The following is a 13,690-nucleotide window of genomic DNA, read 5'->3' as shown; positions in this document are numbered from 1 at the left end:
AGATCTTTTTTTTTTTTTTTTAATTTTTGGTCCAAAATTTGACAAAAACATCATACTATACTGTCATCCAAAATTTGAAAAAAAAACTGACCCAAAATTTTTGACCCAAAGTTTTTGACCCAAAATTTTTGACCCAAAATTTGACAAAAACATCATACTATACTGTCGTCCAAAATTTGAAAAAAAAATGTGACCCAAAATTTTTGACCCAAAGTTTTTGACCCAAATATTGACAAAAACATAATACTATACTATGTCGTCCAAAATGTAAAAAAAAACTGACCCAAAATTTTTGACCCAAAATTTTTGACCCAAAATTTGACAAAAAAATCATACTATACTGTCGTCCAAAATTTGAAAAAAAAATTTGACCCAAAATTTTTGACCCAAAATTTGACAAAAACATCATACTATACTGTCGTCCAAAATTAAAAAAAAAAATGTGACCCAAAATTTTTGACTTTGTGGGGACATTTTTTCCCGTAGGGGGTTTATCATGGTTAAGACCTGGTTTTAGATTTAGTGAAAAGGTTTAAGATAAGGCACTTAGTTGTGATGGTTCAGGTAAGGGGGCGAAAGGTCCTCACTAAGATGTAAAAACATGTGTGTGTGTGTGATGTCAGCAGTAAACGTGTGGCGTTAAAACAGAAAAGAGAAGAAGACAAAGTCCCATCAGAGGCGGAGTCACGCCCACGACCACGCCCACCGTCCTCCGTCCCACCAGGAGGAGCAGGGCGGCCAGCAGGGGGCCGGCCTCATGTCAGGTGACGGCGTTCAGGTTCTGGACGCCGTCCCCCGGCGTGAAGAACTGGACTTTGGGCAGGACGAGGCCCGAGTTGTTGCGGCGCAGGCTGCTAACGCCGCCGCTGCAGCCGCCGCCGCCGCCGCCCGCCACTTTACGCATGGAGTTGTTGCGTCTCATGGAGTTTCGCTTCCTCAGCGAGTTCTGGTACGAGAGTTCGCTCTTCTGCAGAGTTTGGATCAGGATGGACGGCTTCTCGTCCAGTTCTTTGGCGCTGCACACCGGTGTCGCCACCTGCAGCAAGAAGACGGGAATACGGTCCGTCTGTTAATCTCATCATCTGTCTGACAGTTTAACAGTTTAACAGTTTAACAGTTTAAGTCCACACTTGTACACAACAATGATGACTGAAACATCTCTCCCACACCAAAGCCCATAAAGAAAATCAGTGATTTTAGCTCACGGGGGACACAGGAGCTGCTGGTCCTCTGCTGCCTCGTGTGGTCACTGTGTCAATAAAGTTGATCCAAACGAAGGATTTTAAAAGCAGAATTGACAAAATAAGACATTTGAACTTAGTGATGGAGGCAACAGTGGATCAACAACTCCTGTGTCTCTGTGATGTTAAAATCACTGATTTACTCTATGGACTTTGGTGTGGGAGAGTGAGTGACTTTGGTGTAGATAGCGCTCCCACACCAAAGTCACTCACTCTCCCACACCAAAGTCACTCACTCTCCTCACACCAAAGTCACTCACTCTCCTCACACCAAAGTCACTCACTCTCCCACACCAAATTCACTCACTCTCCCACATCAAAGTCACTCACTCTCCCACACCAAAGTCACTCAAAGTCACTCACTCTCCCACACCAAAGTCACTCACTCTCCTCACACCAAAGTCACTCACTCTCCTCACACCAAAGTCACTCACTCTCCCACACCAAAGTCACTCACTCTCCTCACACCAAAGTCACTCACTCTCCCACACCAAAGTCACTCAAAGTCACTCACTCTCCCACACCAAAGTCACTCACTCTCACACACCAAAGTCACTCAGTCTCCCACACCAAAGTCACTCACTCTCCTCACACCAAATTCACTCACTCTCCCACACCAAAGTCACTCACTCTCCCACACCAAAGTCACTCAAAGTCACTCACTCTCCCACACCAAAGTCACTCACTCTCCCACACCAAAGTCACTCAAAGTCACTCACTCTCCCACACCAAAGTCACTCACTCTCCCACACCAAAGTCACTCACTCTCCCACACCAAAGTCACTCACTCTCCCACACCAAAGTCACTCACTCTCCCACACCAAAGTCACTCAAAGTCACTCACTCTCCCACACCAAAGTCACTCACTCTCCCACACCAAAGTCACTCACTCTCCCACACCAAAGTCACTCACTCTCCCACACCAAAGTCACTCACTCTCCCACACCAAAGTCACTCACTCTCCCACACCAAAGTCACTCACTCTCCCACACCAAAGTCACTCACTCTCCCACACCAAAGTCACTCACTCTCCTCACACCAAATTCACTCACTCTCCCACACCAAAGTCACTCACTCTCCCACACCAAAGTCACTCACTCTCCCACACCAAAGTCACTCACTCTCCCACACCAAAGTCACTCACTCTCCTCACACCAAATTCACTCACTCTCCCACACCAAAGTCACTCACTCTCCCACACCAAAGTCACTCACTCTCCCACACCAAAGTCCATAGAGTAAACCAGTGATTTTAACATCACAGCACACAGTTCACAGGAGTTGTTGATCCACAGCTGCCTCCATCACTAACTTATAATGACTGATTTTAGTAAAATATTTACTTTAGACTTAACTCAGTGACAAAAAGTGACCACACGAGGCAGCAGAGGACCAGCAGCTCCTGTGTCCCTGTGAGCTAAAATCACTGGTTTTCTCTATAGACTTTGGTGTGGGAGAGTGACTTTTTTTTTACCTTCATTGTGTTTCCAAACTTGGAGTAGTCCACCGAGTACACGCCCTCCTCCTCCGTTACTATGGGAACGAAGCGGTGACCCCACTGGATCTCCTCGGCGACGTAGGAGGTTCGAGCCTGTGTGGTGATGCCCGTCGTCTCCACTACGCCCTCCAGGATGACGATGACCTCGAGGTCACTGCACTGGAGCTCCATCGCTGAGAGGTCATAGAGGGGACTGCACACACACACACACACACACACACACACATTCTTGTACTTGCTGACAAAGTGAGGACCAGCATTTCCACTTTATAAATCAACACAATTACAAATATCTACTCCATGAATGACATCTACAAGAACTACTGTTTGCAGTACCACAAAATGTCTGCAGGTGGAGCCCCAGAGCAAAAAATGCTGGAAAACTTTTTCAATTTTTTTTTTTTTAAATTTTTGGTCCAAAATTTTACAAAAACATCATCGTCCAAAATTTTAAAAAAAATTTACCCAAAATTTTTGACCCAAAAATTTTGACCCAAATTTTTGACCCAAAATTTTTGACCCAAAATTTTTGACCCAAAATTTTTGACCCAAAATTTGACAAAAACATCATACTATACTGTCATTAAAAATTTGAAAAAAAAATTTGACCCCAAATTTTTGACCCCAAAATTTTGACCCAAAATTTGACAAAAACATCATACTATACTGTCATTAAAAATTTGAAAAAAAAATTTGACCCCAAATTTTTGACCCCAAAATTTTGACCCAAAATTTGACAAAAACATCATACTATACTATGTTGACCAAATTTTTTTTTTTTAAATTTGACCAAAAATGTTTGGTCCAAAATTTGACAAAAACGTCACACTATACTATGTCGTTATTGACAAATTGAGTATATCATGTTATAGCAACCTAAGGAAGTGATTTCAATGAAAACAAAGTGAGGACCGGCCAAAGTATGCCGCAAGTACAAGAACACACACACACACATACATTTGGATTTGTAATATTTGACTTTTCTGGGTGTTTTTTGTGAATAATAACCAGTTAAAACGGACAGAAAAGTGATAACAAATGAAGACATTAGTGTGTTCTTGTGTTGTCGGACCTGTGTTTGTCGATGGCGTGGCAGATGATGAGCGGAGCGAGCAGAAACAGGCTGTTACTGGAGACGGCGATTTCTGTCGGAACGTCGATCTGATGGATGGGAATCACTTCGCCCTCCGGAGTCGTCGTCTTCCTCACGACCTGCGAAACATCCAAATAACAATAATCACAATAATAACGAGAACAAAGGCACAGGAAAGCATCATCATATTTTTTATACAGCAAAGTGAAGCAAACCCGTGCAGCGCTCAGTCGAGGTATTTTGCTGAGTCATGACTCAGTCACACGCGAACACACACTCATGAAACACGTGTTTTCACATTCACTTTGACTTGAACTGTTCATTAAAGTCGTTTTCTGTGATTTCTTCAGTTATTAAACCTCTTTTAATCAGCATGAAAATCAAAGAAAAAACCCACCGCAGAACTCCCTTGAGAATTATCATAATTTTAACTTTACGTCAGTATCACACGAATCCAGTGACAGTTAAGTGTGAATTCATGAGTTCACTGAGAACATTCATCACTAACAGATAATTCGGCTTCATTCTTACGATACAAATTTGGCAAAAATGTCGAAAAATTGACACAAATAGACACAAAAACAGCTGAGTCTGCATGGTTGATGATGAGCATGGTTTTACTTCCTGTTTACGTCCACAAAGACTTATGGGTAATGTAGTTTTGAACGACGCAGTGGAAATCACCTGTAGCCTGACGGTGGCGCCGATGATCATGCTCTTCCTCAGGTCGCCGATTCTGATCATGAAGCAAAGGCTGTTGTTTCTGACGGCGATGACGGCGTGACGACTGAAGATCAACGTCTCTGCGCGACGGTTGGACTGAGCCGTCTTCATGAAGATACAACCTGAGGACGACAAGAGGACATGAGGACGGAGACGTGAGGACAAGAGGACGGGACATCAGGACAACAAGAGGACAAGACTGAGGCGTCTTCATGAAGAATCAACCTGAGGACAACAAGAGGACAAGAGGACGGAGACATCAGGACAACAAGAGGACAAGACTGAGGCGTCTTCATGAAGATACAACCTGAGGACAACAAGAGGACAAGAGGACGGAGACATGAGGACAACAAGAGGACAAGAGGACGGAGACGTGAGGACAACAGTGAACCAAGAAGACTGAGCCGTCTTCATGAAGATACAACCTGAGGACGACAAGAGGACATGAGGACGGAGACGTGAGGACAACAAGAGGACAAGACTGAGGCGTCTTCATGAAGATACAACCTGAGGACAACAAGAGGACAAGAGGACGGAGACATGAGGACAACAAGAGGACAAGAGGACGGAGTCATGAGGACAACAAGAGGACAAGAGGATGGAGACGTGAGGACAACAAGAGGACAAGACTGAGGCGTCTTCATGAAGATACAACCTGAGGACGACAAGAGGACATGAGGACGGAGACATCAGGACAAGAAGAGGACGGAGACGTGAGGACAAGAAGAGGACAAGACTGAGGCGTCTTCATGAAGATACAACCTGAGGACAACAAGAGGACAAGAGGACGGAGACATCAGGACAACAAGAGGACAAGAGGATGGAGACGTGAGGACAACAAGAGGACAAGAGGACGGAGACGTGAGGACAACAGTGAACCAAGTAGACTGAGGCGTCTTCATGAAGATACAACCTGAGGACGACAAGAGGACAAGAGGACGGAGACATGAGGACAACAAGAGGACGGAGACATGAGGACAACTGCAAACCAAGGAGACGAAGACAGAGACGGAGAAGGCGGAGTCTCTGAGAAGGCGGAGTCTAACCTAGCATGATAGCGTTGATGATGAGTCCCACGATGTTCTGCAGGATGAGGACGGTTATCGCTGCGGGACATTGTTCCGTGATCATTCGTCCACCGAAGCCGATCGTCACCTGGACCTCGATGGAGAACAGGAAGGCCGAGGTGAACGACCTGCAGGGGGCGGAGTCACGGAGAAAAACACGTAAACAGCCGAACGGCTGGAGGAGAAAGTCACGACTTATGAAGCGCGATACAAAACATACGCTAACAATCATATCGCAATACTGAGATTCTGCGATATTCAAAATATTATTTAATAGCAATATCTAAAAAACCAAAATGTCTTCCCCTGCTAGCATGTGTTAGCGTTAGCCTCGTTGCTGTGACAGCGCCACCACCAGGAATCACAAAGTAGTGGAAATAACGTTAATCTGTTACAAACATGTTCATACTCACGTCACACAAGTCGGAATGGGACAACATATATATAGGATTTTATCGTACGTTACTATAAAAATAACTCGCAATAAGTTAGGAAATACGTAAAAGTGGAGAAAATGGCTCAGTAGCGCCGCCACAGGTCAAACCCGGGAGGAAATTTGCCGTCTTTGCGATTTGAACTCGTCGGAGCGCGTTTATCGTACCAGACAAAGGAAGTCAAAAGGGGCGTGGCCACAGCAAACATCGGAATTTGGGCGGAGTTTATTTTTTCGAAGTGAATAAAACAGGAAGTGGCCGGTAACTTTAACGTACATTGACCGATCTGCTCCAAACTTCACACGTGAGACGAGCGACGCGATCGGAATACATCGGCGCATGAAAACTGAGTCGGGGACATAGCGCCACCTGCTGGCAGGCCTATTTATTGAATGAATTTCTTTCTCTCAATCATCGCAATTTGATCGCGTTTATCGCGTTAACTTCAGAAATGTCCGATTCTGAGAAGAAAGGAGGAGGAAGGAGGGAAAGGTCAGAAGGTCACGGAGGAGGGAGCTAGGGAGTAGGACGCAAGGAAGGATGAGAGCGAGCTGGAGTTTCATAACTTCCTGTTTTCATTTTATTGTCTTTGTTTTCCTCTGAAGAAGAAGAGGAAGAAGAAGAAGAAGGAGGTTTTGGATGAAGATGGAGGAGATAAAACCATCTTCCGTCTCTCGAGCGTTTCTTACTTGACGTCGGTGACGCAGTGGGTTCGGTTCTGGGGCTCCGAGTCCGGGTCCGGGTCCAGGTCCAGGTCGCCGTGCGCGAACGCCACGAGCCACCAGCTCATGGCGAAGAGGAGCCAGCTGCTGACGAAGGTCGTGGTGAAGATGACGAGCGTGAAGCGCCACTTCAGATCCACCAGCGTGGTGAACACGTCCTGCAGGAAGCGGCCCTGCTCGCGGATGTTCTTGTGCGCGAGGTTGCACGAGCCGTTCTTGGCGATGAAGCGCGCCTTGTTCACGCGGTCACGGAAAACCGGTTTGCGGGGCACGCGGGACACGAGGCCCGGGAGACCGAACTCCTCCGGGATGATGCTCTTCCTCGCCAACATCTTCTTCTTCTTCTTCTTCTTCTTCTTCTTCTTCTTCTTCTTCTTCTTCTGTTAAAAAAAAAAGTCTGTGTTTCAGTTCGTCTTCACGCGCACATCCAACATGTCCTCTCTGTCCTCGTGCTGCTGCTGCTGCTGCTGCTGCTGCGCGCGCTCCGCTGCCTCTGGACACGTTTGGAGAGGTTTTACGCACAGACCAGGACGCGCCGCCTCTGCGCGGATCTTCAGAGGACGAACTGGTCCCGTTGACGTAGAACAGCTCCCGGAATCCAGACCCGGTCTGACCCGGGTGATGCTGCCTTCAGGGAGCGTCGGAAAAAAACAATAAACTTCACGGAACACGCGCGTAAATGGAAAATAAACCACCAATAAAAAGTGTTTTAAAACCAACAAACTTTGAGTTTCTTTGAGTTGAATCAGTGATTCATGATTAATGTTCAAATATTAAAGTCATTTACACTAAAATATTGATCTCACTTCAACTTTAAACGGTTTTTTTCTGGATAATCTGACAAATGAAGCCTTAACTTTCTGCTTTTCTCAGATTAAATCCTCTACAACATTCAAATGTGTGTATTTCATGTTTCCTTTTAATTAGAAATTGTTAAAATAAAAATGTGTATTATTAGTTTCTTCAATTCGTCAATTAAATCCCATAAATAAAAACATGTTTTATATTATTTATTAAAATATCCTTACACACGTTCATTTTTATTGTTTAACCATAATCTGGAGGCGAAAACATTTATTTATTATTTATTGACATTTTATTATTTTTAAATATTTCAGAAACTAAAACACAAAATAATGAACCAGAGATTTGAACAAAACAATTCAATTGTTTTGTTCAAATCATCTTTTAACACCAGAGGTTTCGACTTGATTTTTCAGGTTCAATTTTAACTTTTATTTTTAATTTGGCGACTTGACCTTTGACCTTTGTGTCATTTACTGATGAGTGCGTCCTAAAACATGAGGCCGTTATCGTCAATATTTTAATTATTAAAGAGACAAAGAATTTTGTTCAAAACAAACAAAAAACCCCACAAAATCCTCTGAAAATAAAAATAAAATCAGAGTTTGTCAGTTTGACAGTGAGTCCCCAGGGGGCGCCATTCAACAAATAAACACCTTCACTTTCTTCTGAATCACATTTTATTATCATTTGTTTAAAAAAAACATGAGGCACAAACTTCAGGTATAAACTGTACATTTGTATTTTTAACAGTCATTTATTATTTTTATTTTTCAAATAAGAAAATCTCTGATAGATTTGTGTGGATTTTCATGAACGTTTTCTTTACATTTGGAAAGAAAAGAACGATTTCTAAATATTTGAATGAAAAACAGTGAAATTATTTGTTTGAAACGACTGTTTAAATATTAGATAAACGTGTTTCCTGAAATATTGTAAAAGAAAAAACAAAGAGTTTGTGACGACGATGCGGCTGTAAAAACTTTAGTGAACGTTTAAAAAAATAGAAAGAATTAAAGTGTGTTTTATTCATGACTCACTTGTGTGTGTGTGTGTGTGTAATGTGTACAGTGAAAAAAATGTATCTCCAAGTATAAAATAAAACCAAAAACATGATGACGAGAGAAATATTAGCTGTGAAGATGCTAAAGGCTAAAACGTGTAAAACAAGAATAAAAAGCTAAACACGAGGCTAAAAGAGAATAAAAAGCTAAAACCGAGGCTAAAGGAGAATAAAAAGCTAAACACGAGGCTAAAGGAGAATAAAAAGCTAAACACGAGGCTAAAAGAGAATTAAAAGCTAAACACGAGGCTAAAAGAGAAGCTAAAACAACAAACTACACTCAAGGAAAAGACAAGAGGCTAAGCTATTAAAACATGTAGCTAAGATTTCAAGGCTAACACACGGCTGAAAATGAATGAAATGAGGCTAAAACTCGAGGCTAAGTAAATAAATGAAGTAGCTAATACAAGGGGCTACAAGAGAAGCTAAACTTGAGGCGAATACAAGAGGCTAAAAGAGAAGCTAATACAAGAGGCTAAAAGAGAAGCTAAAACATTATAAAAATGCTAAATAAGTATCTGAGAGAGGAGAGGAAAACAGGAGGCTAAAGTCAAGGCTAAGCAAAAAAGTAGCTTAATGGGGCGGGCTAAAACTTGAGGCTAGGAAGCTAATACAACAGGCTAAACGAGAAGCTAATACAAGTAGCTTACACAGAATGCTAAAAACAAGTAACAAAGACAGGAAGCTAACACAGGAGGCTAAAGTCAAGGCTAAGAAAATAAATAAAGTATCTATGAAGTGAAGCTAAAACACTGACCGACCATTTTATTAGGTATTAGCATTTAAACGTGATCAATGACGACCTTGTTTCTCAGATTATATGATTTATCTTGTGATGATGAGATTATTATGAGATTATTATGAGATTATGGATCAATAAAGACATGAATATGAATCAAATAAAGAGTTCATGTTCGGTGTCGACAAAAAAACAAAAAAGTTCAGCAAAGCACGAGCGCAGACAGACAGCGGGGTCACGGGGTCACGAGGAGCCGTCGCCGTGACGACGCCCTACAGTGTTTTTACTAAACAACAAACAAACAAACAAATGTTGATAAAGATGTTTTAAAAAACAGTTTTTTGCTTCAGTTTTTATTTGTGGTTAAAATGGCCGCCACAGTCTGAGCCTCAGTGTAGAAATATATTTAAACATATTTTACATCATATTTATTTATATTTAAATATAATATAATATAATAATAGAATAATCCCTGAACAAAAACCTAACAAAACATCGTACGACGAGCACCAGAATCTCGATGATTACGACAGAAAAATGTTTTTTTCCGTGACGCGAAAAGACACGTTTGTAAAAAAGCTAGAATTATTATTATTATGATTTATTGCATCATAAAAGTGTAAACAGACGCAGACGACACGAGCTACTTTAAGACTTTTGAAAATAAAAATATAAAAGTTAAAAACTCACATTCACACGTTTATAATCAAACAGTGAAAAAGGCAACGTTTTCTGCTTCAAACGTCGACACAAAACTAAGATTAAAACATTTAAATCTTCATCAAAAAAACAATAACTGGGTTCATAATGTTTATGTTTACGTTTACGTGTCTGTGTCCGTCTACGTTTACGTCTACTTTTACGTCTACGTTTACGTCTATGTTTACGTCTATGTTTACGTCTACGTCTACATGTCCGCTTTGACGAACGAGGCAAACATGCCGTCCTCCTGCTCCAGGAGAGTCTCAGGTTTGTCGTACTCCATGATGTTTCCTCGCTTCATCACGATGACGAGGTCGGCCGTCACGATGGTGTGGACGCGGTGCTGGAGACGCAGAGGACAAACAGAGGCTCAGTCTCCAGGAACAACAACAACAACAACAACAACAACAACGCAGCTGCCAGGGGAGACACAACATCGCATTTTAGCTACTTCACAAAACAAGAGTCATCGTCAGTTTCTCCTCACACCAAAGTCACTCACTCTCCCACACCAAAGTCACTCACTCTCCCACACCAAAGTCACTCACTCTGCCACACCAAAGTCAATCACTCTCTCGCACCAAAGTCACTCACTCTCCCACACTAAAGTCACTCACTCTCTCACACCAAAGTTACTCACTCTGCCACACCAAAGTCACTCACTCTGCCACACCAAAGTCACTCACTCTGCCACACCAAAGTCACTCACTCTCCTCACACCAAAGTCACTCACTCTCCCACACCAGTCACTCACTCTCCCACACCAGTCACTCACTCTCCCACACCAAAGTCACTCACTCTCCCACACCAAAGTCACTCTACCACACCAAAGTCACTCACTCTCCCACACCAAAGTCACTCTACCACACCAAAGTCACTCACTCTCCTCACACCAAAGTCACTCACTCTCCTCACACCAAAGTCACTCACTCTCCTCACACCAAAGTCACTCACTCTCCCACACCAGTCACTCACTCTCCCACACCAAAGTCACTCACTCTCCCACACCAAAGTCACTCTACCACACCAAAGTCACTCACTCTCCCACACCAAAGTCACTCACTCTGCCACACCAAAGTCAATCACTCTCTCGCACCAAAGTCACTCACTCTCCCACACTAAAGTCACTCACTCTCTCACACCAAAGTCACTCACTCTGCCACACCAAAGTCACTCACTCTGCCACACCAAAGTCACTCACTCTGCCACACCAAAGTCACTCACTCTCCCACACCAAAGTCACTCACTCTCCCGCACCAAAGTCACTCACTCTCTCGCACCAAAGTCACTCACTCTCCCACACCAAAGTCACTCACTCTCTCACACCAAAGTCACTCACTCTCCCACACCAAAGTCACTCACTCTCCCACACCAAAGTCCATAGCTCCTGTGTCCCTGTGAGCTAAAATCACTGGTTTTCTCTATGGACTTTGGTGTGGGAGAGTGAGTGGTTTCACAGCTGTGGTCACATGATCACGTCTGGAACAGAACATGCGATATTTTCAGATTTTTCGGTACCAACCAGGCCGTCAGAGTCTTCACAGACCCGGGATCAGCCTCCAGCTCCGACTCAGCCCGGACAAACAGGAAGAGGAAGAGGAAGAGGAGGGAAACACAGAGGGATGAAGAGCTGAGCCAAAGTGGTCCAGGCTGAGCCAGGTCTACTTGTGAGTCCTCACTAACACACTGAAGAGACTCTCCTGCTGTGCTAACAGGTTAGCCGCCGAGTCGTTCTCCACCAGGAGCCCTGAGGAGAAGACCAACACCTGCTGGGCGTCCAAGATGGAGGACACCAGGTGCTGGAGGACGAGGACAGGGACGAGGAGGAAACAGGAAACGAGGACAGGATAGAGTGACACACAGACAGGAAGTGGTTTTTTTAACTCACAGTTTGTGAGGAAAAGGAAAAACAGGAGCAGGAAGAAGAAATAAAGGAGGTTTAATGTGACGACTCACTGCGATGGTGACGACCGTTCTGTCTGTGAACGCCGTCATCACCACTTTCTGTAAAATGTTCTCCTGAAGAAAAGAAGAAGAAAAACAAGATTAGAAAGAGTCAGTGTATCTATATATAATCTATAATCTGTGTAATCTATATATAATCTGTACTAACATAACATTAACGTTCGTTTTCTGTTCGTAAAACTGTTTTAAAAACACATTATTATTTATTTTGATTAATTAGTTTGAGTATTTTTACATTTAATCAAGTTCTCAGATTTAGGAGTTTTGAGTTAGCTTCTCCTGTTAGTTTATTCTATATTAGTTTCTCCTGTTAGTTTATTCAGTTAGCTTCTTCTATTAGTTTATTATGTTAGCTTCTGTTAGTTTATTATATTAGCTTCTTCTGTTAGCTTCTCCTGTTAGCTTCTTCTGTTAGTTTATTATGTTAGCTTCTTCTGTTAGCTTCTCCTGTTGTATTCTCCTGTTAGTTTATTCTGTTGCTTCTCCTGTTAGCTCTCTATTAGTTTGTTATGTTAGCATCTTCTGTAAGCTTCTTCTGTTAGTTTATTATGTTAGCTTCTCCTGTTAGTTTATTCTGTTAGCTGACTACTTTAGCTTGCTTTATTGTCCTTTTCAACCTATGATTAACTTGTTTTAGCTTTATTTTTATTCTCTCGTCTTCTTTTAGCCTCCTGTTTAAGCTTGTTATCTTATTTTAGCATGTTTTAGCTTCCTGTTTGTTTTCAAACCTCGTGATTAGCTTCTCTTTTCTTTTAGCCTGTTATCTTCTGTTAGCCTCCTGTTTTAGTCTCTTTTAGCACTTCAGTGGTTTATTGTCTTGTTTTCTTCTTTTTGCCCCAAACTTTAGGATATAAAATGTCCTCCTGTGGTTTGTTTGTTTGTTTTTGTCCTCACGTACACACACACACGTACACACACACACACACACACACACACAGACACACACCGTGGCCATGTCTATAGACGCCGTAGCCTCGTCCATGATTAAGATGCTGCTCTTTCTGACGAACGCTCGAGCCAAACAGAAGAGTTGTCTCTGTCCAACACTGAAGTTCTCACCACCTTCTGTCACCACAGCATCTGAGGACACACACACACACACACACACACACACACACACACACATATGTGTGTAAACATTGACATTATTATGGTCTGTCTGCTGTTGTCGTCAGTACCTAAACCTCCAGGCAGAGCCTTCACCATGTTCTTCAGCTGAGCGATCTCTAGCGCCTCCCACAGGCGATCGTCGGTGCACGTCCTCTCTGGATCCAGATTAAACCTGAGACGAAATGTTTCAGAATTTTAGCATGTTTTAGCCTTTTGTTTTAGCTTTTGGTTTTAGCCTCTCATTTTCACCATTTAGCTTCTTATTTTAGCATATTTTAGCTTCCAGTTTTCATCTTTTAGTCTTTTGGTTTTCATGTTTTCACCATGTTTTCACCATTTAGCCTATTATTTTAGCATATTTTAGCCTTTAGGCTATAGCATCTTATTTTAGCATGTTTAGTCTTTTGGTTTTCATGTTTTCACCATGTTTTCACCATTTAGCCTATTATTTTAGCATATTTTAGCCTTTAGGCTATAGCGTCTTATTTTAGCATGTTTAGTCTTTTGGTTTTCATGTTTTCACCATTTAC

At 42.5% G+C, this 13,690-nt stretch overlaps 2 protein-coding genes across 5 annotated transcripts in view; both read right to left on the bottom strand.

The window, feature by feature from the left end:
• Positions 1–760: 760 nt before the first annotated feature.
• Positions 761–7,109, bottom strand: kcnj8 (potassium inwardly rectifying channel subfamily J member 8; the record flags this gene model as incomplete). Its single annotated transcript, XM_083902538.1, has 6 exons — positions 761–1,036; positions 2,715–2,931; positions 3,811–3,950; positions 4,516–4,676; positions 5,601–5,749; positions 6,745–7,109. The coding sequence occupies 6 exons, from the start codon at positions 7,107–7,109 to the stop codon at positions 761–763; spliced, it is 1,308 nt and encodes a 435-aa protein (XP_083758664.1).
• A 1,177-nt stretch (positions 7,110–8,286) lies between these two features.
• The window catches only part of abcc9 (ATP-binding cassette, sub-family C (CFTR/MRP), member 9), a 44,909-nt gene continuing 39,505 nt past the window's right edge, over positions 8,287–13,690 (bottom strand). For 2 of the 4 annotated variants that reach the window (XR_014593027.1, XR_014593028.1), the window contains 5 exons: positions 13,229–13,332; positions 12,997–13,130; positions 12,042–12,104; positions 11,608–11,884; positions 10,289–10,428 (listed from right to left, as the gene is read on the bottom strand). Coding sequence is in view for 2 of the 4 variants with exons in the window: in XM_083902627.1 (XP_083758753.1) it covers positions 10,291–10,428; positions 12,042–12,104; positions 12,997–13,130; positions 13,229–13,332 (439 nt within the window). In the remaining 2 variants the exon portion in view is untranslated. Of the gene's footprint in view, positions 10,429–11,607; positions 11,885–12,041; positions 12,105–12,996; positions 13,131–13,228; positions 13,333–13,690 lie in introns of all 4 variants that reach the window. The other 2 variants (XM_083902627.1, XM_083902628.1) reach the window with 1 other exon arrangement.

This window comes from Microchirus variegatus (genome assembly GCF_963457635.1).
Source record: "Microchirus variegatus genome assembly, chromosome: 16".
In the NCBI taxonomy this organism is placed as follows: Eukaryota; Metazoa; Chordata; class Actinopteri; order Pleuronectiformes; family Soleidae; genus Microchirus; species Microchirus variegatus.
Note: the sequence above shows the minus strand (reverse complement) of the source record. Positions and strands in the feature narration are given on the sequence as shown.